The sequence below is a fragment of the Mesoplodon densirostris genome, chromosome 18 (genome assembly GCF_025265405.1).
Source record: "Mesoplodon densirostris isolate mMesDen1 chromosome 18, mMesDen1 primary haplotype, whole genome shotgun sequence".
NCBI classification, from domain to species: domain Eukaryota; kingdom Metazoa; phylum Chordata; class Mammalia; order Artiodactyla; family Ziphiidae; genus Mesoplodon; species Mesoplodon densirostris.
The window spans coordinates 18,454,517-18,463,116 of record NC_082678.1 but is presented as its reverse complement, the minus strand read 5'-3'; the positions used below and the strand labels follow the sequence as shown (position 1 = coordinate 18,463,116).

The following is an 8,600-nucleotide window of genomic DNA, read 5'->3' as shown; positions in this document are numbered from 1 at the left end:
CGGCTCACGTCCCGCGCACAGAGAGCGGGTGCAGTTGGCTAAGACCTTTGGATTTCGGAGTGTCTACCTCCCCGGGGGCTCCGGAGATGGGGTTCCCACCCTACGCAACGAAACACCACGCCTGGGAGGGAACCGCCTCTGTCTGCGCTTTCCTTTGGAGCCGACCATAGTGCAGGGACTTTCCCTAATGGATGGGGACCGGTGCCCTTCCCTGGACTTCCGGTCGAGCAGTCCGAGGAGTGAGAGAGAAGTGCTGAAGCGAGGGATACTATGAATCTTTCCTCTGCAATATGGCACTGCTAGCTGTGGAGTCTGATCTCTGCAGCTCCAATTCTGGCTCTGCCATTACTGGTTAGGAGATGTTGGGCAAATAATCTCCCTCTAAACCTTTTCCCTCATCTGTGAACGGGGATAACCAATTAGGGTGGTGAAGACTAAATTAAATGGTGCATTTTAAAAGTAAGTCTGCACTAATCATTAGGGAAATGCAAATCAAAACCACAATGAGTGATCACCTCACACCCATTAAGGTGGCTACTATTAAAAGGATAATAATAACAGAAAATAACGTGTATTGGCGAGGATGTGGAGAAATTGTAACCTTGGTGCACTTTTGGTGCAAATATAAAATGGTACATCCACAGTGGAAGACAGTATGGCAGCTCTTTATAAAATCAAAAGAATTGCCATATGATCCAGCAATTTCACTTCTGGGTATATATCCAAAAAGATTGAAAGCAGGGTCTTGAAGAGTTATTTGTACACCCACGTTTATAGTAGCATTATTCACAATAGCCAAGAGATGGAAGCAACCCAGCGGCCCTCAGGGATAAGCAAAATATGGTCTGTCCATACAATGGAATATTATTCAGCCTTAAAAGGGAAGGAAATTCTGACACATGCTACAACATGATTGAAGCTTGGAAATATTGTGCTAAGTAAGCCAGTCATGAAAAGATATGGTATGATTCCACTTATATAAGGTATCTAGTGTAGTCAAATTCATAGAAAGTAGAATGACGGTTGCTGGGGGCTGAAGGCAGGGGAAATGGAGAGTTATTGTTTAATGGCTATAGACTGTCAGTTTTGCAAGATCAAAAAGTTCTCGAGATTGGTTGCACACCAATGTGAATATACTTAACACTACTGAACTATACACTTAAAATGTTTAAGGTGGCAAACTGTGTTTTGTATATTTTACCAAGATTAAAAATAATTTTTAAAAAAGTAAGTCTCCCAAATGTCTATCAACAAATGAATTTGATAAACAAAATGTGATTATCATACAATGGAATATTATTTGGCCATAAAAAGGAATGAAGTACTGATACATGCTACATTGTGGATGAATCTTGAAATCATTAGGCTAAGTGAAAGAAGGTATACGCAGAAGGCCACATATTGTATGATTCCATTTATATAAAATGTCCAGAATAGGCAAATCTATAGAGACAGAAAGAGTGGTTGTGTAGGGCTAGGGGTGGGAGGCAGGAACAAAAACATCCTAAAATTGATTGTGGTGATGGTTGCACAACTCTGTGAATGTACTAAAAAACAAATGAACATTTTATGTGGGTAAATTGTATGGTATGTGAATTATATTTCAATAAAGCTTTTTTTAAAAAAAGTAAGTCAGATGATGTTAGTCCTCTAGTCAAAACTCTGCAATGGCTCCTCTTCTTAGTCAGACTAGAAGACTTCCTTGCAATGGAAAAAAGTCCTACATGCTACGCCTCTCACCTTCTCTCGTGTCAATCTCCTTCTTGTCCATTCAGCTCAAGCCAGACAACCCTCCTTGCTTAGGGACACGGGCACACTCCTGCTTTAGGGCCTTTGCACTGGCTGTTCTATCTGGAATGCACTTCCCTTGGCTATCTGCTAGGTAGCTCCTTCAACTCTGCTCAAATATCACCTTCCTAATGAGGTCTGCTTGACCACCCCATTTTAAATTGCACCATCACCACCACTCCAGTACTCCCAATTCCCTCACCGTGATTTACTTTTCCTGCAAGTACTTAACTTGTAATTGATTAATAACTTGAGTTATACTTATTGTCTCTTCCCTGCTAGAAAGGAAGCTCATGAAGGGCCTTGATCTTTGTAGAGCTCACTGGTAAATCCCAAGGACCTAGAGCAGTGCCTGGAAAGGAGTAAGTGCTTTATAAATGTGTATTCAATAAATGAATGGCAAGCATCTCAGAAACATGAATGGTTATTATCTTCCTATTCAGTGAATAAGCAGGCAGGGCAGAGGTGTGAATAAGGTTTCCTTACCAAGAGGAGCAGGTAGCTGGGCTCCTGAGGCTGAGATCCTGGAGGGGAAAGTGGAAAAAGAATGTTTTTGACTAGGACTCAAGGAACAGGGCGAGGAAAGGGGAAGCAGAGGTCAAGCTACAGAAGGTAGTGATGTTCAAACCCAGTTTCAAAATTATATAGAAACAGTGATGATTCTGGGTCACAGATGTTTGATGCCTAGTATGTCAAAATCAGAAACAAATATTTAAGTTGTTTTTTTTGCAACCTAAACACCCTCCTGGCTATCTAGTAAAATGCTCCTGATGCATGGTCCTCTGCTGTTTTGTATTTCCTTTAAGTTTCCCCTTGTTGGATATCTGAATAGGGTAAGGAGAAAAAGAAGAAGAGTTGGATTCATCCAGATTCTACCAACTGGCCTCAGGTCTCTCACACACATCTCATTCCATTCTCATCAGAGCCCTCTGAGAAGGTGTTATTAGCCCATATTGTAATATTGAGGAAACCGAGGCACGGCGCCAGGAACAGAGCCTGACACACAGCAGATGCTCAATAAATTTTTACCGGACTGAATTGGAGCGGGGAGCGCTCAGTGAGGGAGAGAAGGGAATGAAAGAAATCCTTGCACCATCCCCACCGCTGCTCCTGGGAATTAGAAGTGGGAAGAGGCGTGGGGCACATGGCAGGGCCGTCCCACTCGCCAGTTCTGGAAAACGGCAGCACTCCCATCCGCCTCCGCCCTTCATCACTCCCACCCCACGCTTTAGGCGCCACCTGGAACTCTCTCGAGGACGCCCCCCAGCCTGCCCCAGGAGGTCTGGCGCGCCCGCCAGGCTGCAGGGAAGTGCCGAGGCGCGCGGGGTAGCGGACGAGCGCTCCCGGCAGGCGGTCCCTCCACCACTCCGGCGTCTGCCCCAGAGGTCGGTTCGCTGCTCAGCCCGGCACAGCCCGGAGTCGGAGGCTGGAGCGCGCCGACGACGCCGGAGGGCCGGGGAGCAGACACTGGCGCGGCCCTCCGCCCCAGGGGTGGGCAGCCTGTGCCTTGGCCGGGGCGCGCCGAGGCCACTGGACAGCCCTTCCCCCAGCGCGGCCGGCCGCCAGGGGGAACACCCCACCCTTCGGCTGCTCGCTCCTCCCCCTGCCCCCAGCGCACCCGCTTCTCCTGCCCCAGTCTCAGCGAGACTCACTCCACCCGCAGCTCCGCCGAGTCGCTCTGGGCGCTGCAGCGGCTGAAGCCGCTGGAGCTGCGCGCTCGCCAGGACGCAGACGGCTGCAGAAGTCGGGGCAGCCCCGGTGCGGCGGCACTATGAATGGCTCGGGTGGCCTGGACACCGAGGACACGAACGAGGCGGGCGGCCGGGGTAGCTGGCAGCCTGAGGCGGTCATCATGCCCATGCTATTTGCGCTCATCTTCCTCGTGGGCACCATAGGCAACTCACTGGTGCTGGCCGTGCTGCTTCGTGGTGGCCAGGCGGTCAGCACCACCAACCTGTTCATCCTCAACCTGGGCGTGGCCAACTTGTGTTTCATCGTGTGCTGCGTGCCCTTCCAGGCCACCATCTACACCCTGGACGACTGGGTGTTCGGCTCGCTGCTCTGCAAGGCGGTGCACTTCCTCATCTTCCTCACCATGCATGCCAGCAGCTTCACACTGGCTGCCGTCTCCCTGGACAGGTGAGCTGGCAGGCAGGCTGTGGCTGGAGAAGGGGGCTGGACTTGAGGGTCAAGGAGGGATGTGTGGAAAGTAGAAAAGAACACTAGGAAGGCAAGGGAACCAGGAAGGAGTGAAAGACAAGCAGGCGTGTAAGACAAAAAAGAAGAATAAGAATGGGGGACCTCCGTGTCTCTCTGTTAGGTGCATCCTCAGGGGCTTCAGGCCGGAGACCTCAGCTCTCCAGCGACGCTGGCATCTGACAAAGCACAACGTTTCTGGGTACAAAGCGTTTTTCCCCGTGCTGGGTCTCCTTTGAAGCTCAATGCCCCTGGGAGGCTGGGATGGGAGGGATTACTGTGCCCAATTTACAGACCAAACCGAGTTTGTAAGTGATTTGCTCAGAGTTGCCCATCCAGTAATCCTGTGCGTGAAGCCATTGGCCTGTCTCCTGGCATCAAACTCGGGCGCCTCCATTTCGCTGGCCTCCAAGCCACAGTTTGCTCCGCACAGCCGACTCTGGTGCGGACTGCAGAATTTGGGTCCTTCGTGAGGGCCCATGCCAAACCCCGAGCAAGCATGCCCGAGGCTCCCTAGCTCGGTCCCACAACCTGACCAACAGGCCCGGGGGCAAGGGCAGGAGAGGAGCGGGCCCAAGGGTCCCCTTGGAAGCTGAAGCTTGAAAGGACACCTGGGGGATTCCTAGGGAGGGAATCCTGGTATCTCCCCGGCCCCCTCCGTCCCCACGTCCTCCCAACCTTCGCTGGACAGGCAGCGAGGTGAGGCCCCATTCCCCATATACTTCCCAGTTCCACTGAATGCCAAGTGTGTTGGTTCCAAGAAGAGAGCACTGGTGGGACCCATAAAACGTCGGCTTCTCTAAGGAATTCCCTCGCGGTACCTTGCCTGACAGTGTCTCCAGGCTGTCTCCTAGGGCCTCGAGGCGCCTGGGTCCTACCTCTCCGGGCACCGTCACTGGTGGGTAATCACAGCCTGCCGGAGCCCCAAAGTCTGTTTAATCTTCGGGGTGCCCTCGCGGGTGGAATCCGATTGCGGTCGTAGTCTCAGGAAGAGCAGATGAGTGGCCTTTCCTGCTGCCGGGTCCCGCCCCACATGTAGGCGCGGCTGAGGGTGTCCGGGATGCTCTGTGTCGCCCTCCGGGCTTGTGCGGTATTACCGTGCGCTAGAAACATTCCTCGACACTGAGCGTGGGGCTCGAGGTGGAGGGGTCCGGCCCTGCCTCCGCGAATCCGCCGGCACACCAGACGTCTCCCTTTCTGGCCTGACCCGCAGGTAACTGGCCACCCGCTACCCGCTGCACTTCCGCGAGCTGCGCACGCCTCGCAACGCCCTGGCGGCCATCGGGCTCATCTGGGGGCTGTCGCTGCTCTTTTCCGGGCCGTACTTGAGTTACTACCGCCAGTCACGGTTAGCCAACCTGACCGTGTGCCACCCGGCGTGGAGCGCGCCTCGCCGCCGCGCCATGGACCTCTGCACCTTTGTCTTCAGCTGCCCGTGCTGGTGCTCGGCCTGACCTACGCGCGCACCCTGCGCTACCTCTGGCGCTCCGTCGACCCGGTGGCCGCCGGCTCGGGCGCCCGGCGCGCCAAGCGCAAGTTGACGCGTATGATCATCATCGTGGCCGCGCTCTTCTGCCCCTGTTGGATGCCTCACCACGCGCTTATCCTCTGCGTGTGTTTCGGCCGCTCCCCCCTTACGCGCTCTACCTACGCGCTGCGTATCCTCTCGCACCTCGTCTCCTACTCCAACTCCTGCGTCAATCCTATCGTCTACGCTCTCGTCTCCAAGCACTTCCGCAAGATCTGCGCGAGCCTGTTGCGCCGCGCCCCGCGCAGAGCCTCCGGCCGCGTGTGCGTCGCGACCCAGGGCACCCACAACGGCAGCGTGCTGGAGCGCGAGTCCACCGACGTAACGCACGTGAGCGAGGCAGCCGGGCCCTCTGCTCCTGCGCCGGCGCCTCTTAGCTGCCAGTCCTCGAGCTCGGTTCCTAGCCTGTCCTGGCGGGACCAAAAGGCTCCCAAAGCCATCTTGACAGTTAATGTGACCCGAAGGCACTTAGGGAGTACACTTGGGTGTTCAAAGATTGGAGTCAGAGGTCGGGGGATCGTGGAGGGAGTTTCATCTGTTAATAAAACGCGCAATCCATTCCGCGTGCATTGGCGCGCCGTGTCTCCGCATATCTCACGAGGCTCTACGACTTCACAGGGGAGCTCTCGATAAATGAGGGCGGGTGCCCTGCCTAGTTACAAGGAAAGAGGGCGGCCCGCACCGAAGGCGGCAGAGTTAAAGTCCGTGTAGAAGTCCCTAACTGAGGCTGGGGAGCGCGGGACGACCGAAGGCTCTTTGCACGTGGCCATGCGGAAGCGCCAGGTGTATGTAGATCGGGGAACCAGCAGCCGCCAGTGAGCGCGACAAAGGCGGGCTGAGTGTTTCAGCGCGCTCGATAAACCGGTCGATGACAGACTTGGACACTGTGTGTTCCTAGTAGCGTTCATGCGCCTACGGGTGGCGGGTCCTTGCCTGTTCCCAGCTCCCTGGGGTCCCTTGGAGTCATGCCAGCCAGATCAGTGCCTACCCACCTTCAGCCTTTGGGTTTCCTTCCTTCACTGCAGCTATCTGGGATCTGGTCTCTAAGGGCTTGGTTTATCCTCAGGCCAGGAAAATCACCCGCACACCCATCAGTCCTGCTCTGGGGCGCACAGCAGCGGTTCTAAGGCACTGCTGGACCGGGGCAGGCTGAGAATCCCGCCCCGAACAAAAATGCCCCCAAGCTTTGGTCAGGAGCTAGCCTCTACCTGTCCCCAGGTTTGCCCCACTCCCGGAGTTCTTGAGCCAAGCTTTTTACATGAAATTAGTTCAGTGTTTGAGGAGAGGCAGGATAACCCAAGGGTGTGCCCACTTCAGGTCTTTGAGCACAGAGCACTTTGGTAAGGGTCCGGGTATTTAGCCAGGCGGTGCCTGCTGTGGAAACAGAGGCTGCACCTGGCCAGATTGGAAGGACAGTGTCAGAGAAAAGTGTGTGTGTTTGGGCAGGGGTCCCCTGCTTCCCTGGTCTGCTTGATGGGTCTTGAGTGTGATGATTGGTTCCAGGTGGTGGAAATGGAGCAGGACCAGGAAGCCTAGGCAGGTGCAAGGTGGGTGGGGCTAGGTCCTGGGCTTTGTCTTCAGGTGTTTGCTGAACCTGGTGTGGGGGCGTGCCAAGTCCAAGGCCCCAGGGTTGGTGCGCATAACAGCTGCCTCCAACCAACTGCCCAGAGGCCCCCTTCTACTGCCCACCCCTGCGCAACCCCCACTGGAAAGCCCCGACCTTCTTCCTTCCAGTTGCGCCTGCAGAACACAGCGCTAAAGGCCATCATAGCGCTCTTGGTACCCGGGGAGGCACTGCTGTTGGCTGACCTGTGCGGGGCGCTGCTGCCCCTCCGGACGGAGCGCATTGCCTACAAGGTGACCCTGCTGCTGGGCTACCTCGTCTTCCACTCCTCCCTGGTTCAGGCCCTGCCCAGCTTCTCTTCCTGCAACCCGCTGCTCAGTAAGGCCCACACCCTCGCCTGGCCGGGGGCAGGACCACGTTGTGCCGGGCCCACCTCATTCTGCCCGCACCTGCTGTCGCCCAAGCCAGGGTGCCTCTGCTCAGGTCCCTGGGCTCTCAAGGCCGGACCTGGCCCCTGGCCTCCCCTCCCTGCCCACCTCCCCAGTTCACTACTTCACTGCCCTGCTGCTGCTCTTCATCAGCACCACGGAGACCGTGCTGTTGTCCGGGCTGCTGGCCCACAGCAACCTCAGGGCTGAGAGCAGCCCCAGCCCAGTCCTGAGCGGGGAGCAGCATGACTGTGGGAACCCAGGGCCTAATTCTGAAGGTGGCCAGGGCCTGGGGCCCGTTCGTTGGGGGCTGCTGAGAAAAGAGGCCTAGGGGCAAAGCTGGCGGGCTGGGGTTGTGGGTTACCAGGCTGTTTAGAGGTTCCTGCATGCACTCTGCTGGCTCCACTGTCCCTGGGTTCCACCACGGCTGCCCTTGGAAGCAGCAGGTCTGGAGCAGGGAGCAGGGTTAGCCTCCCTAAAGGACCGGGTGACTTCAGACTCCCTGGGATAACCCTCTGCCTTGCAGAGCCTCTCTTGTGGGACGTTTTTTCAACTCAAGATGACCTAGAATGGGCCAGACCCAAACATTCATTAGTTGTGACTCTAACAAAGGGAGAAATACAGACTGGCACCTCCTGGGATTCACCCTTCTGCTCCGGGAAAGCGTGCATGTCAGGGGAGCCCTGAAGTACACCTCCTTTTCCTGCCTCTCCCCACACAGAAGCCTCCAGAGGAGTAACGGGGTCCAGGCGGAGCTGGGCTGAGGCTGCTGATCACATCTTCTTCCTGGTGTACGTGGCAGGGGTGCTGTGTAGCCAGTTCATCTTCGCTGTGCTCTGGATGTGGGCGACATGCCAGTCAGACCCAGCCCCTGGTGAGGCTGCACCCCACGGTGGGTGGCCCAGGCTGTAAGTGGCAGGGCCTGGGGCTACAGACCTGAGGGGTTGGGCTGTGACAGGGTCTCAGGAAAGAGGTGGGGAGGGAGGTCCACTCTCTTCCCTAAGCCTGGAGGACCCCAGGCCACCCTGAGCGCTCCCTTCTGTTAGCATGCAAGCAAGGAGTGTGGAATAAACCCATCATCCCAGTGCAAGGGCGC

The 8,600-nt window shown here is 55.7% G+C and overlaps 2 protein-coding genes across 2 annotated transcripts; both read left to right on the top strand.

Annotated features, from left to right (window-relative positions):
* The first annotated feature begins 3,559 nt into the window (after positions 1-3,559).
* On the top strand, positions 3,560-6,237 carry GALR2 (galanin receptor 2). The gene is given in 4 exon segments (XM_060082709.1): positions 3,560-3,927; positions 5,198-5,409; positions 5,412-5,965; positions 6,169-6,237. Coding segments are annotated over 4 exon segments (1,203 nt in total).
* Positions 6,238-6,280: 43 nt separating this feature from the next.
* Positions 6,281-8,416, top strand: ZACN (zinc activated ion channel). Its single transcript, XM_060082708.1, has 5 exons — positions 6,281-6,327; positions 7,094-7,145; positions 7,247-7,454; positions 7,621-7,782; positions 8,226-8,416. The coding sequence occupies exons 1-5, from the start codon at positions 6,281-6,283 to the stop codon at positions 8,414-8,416; spliced, it is 660 nt and encodes a 219-aa protein (XP_059938691.1).
* The last annotated feature ends 184 nt before the right edge of the window (positions 8,417-8,600 follow it).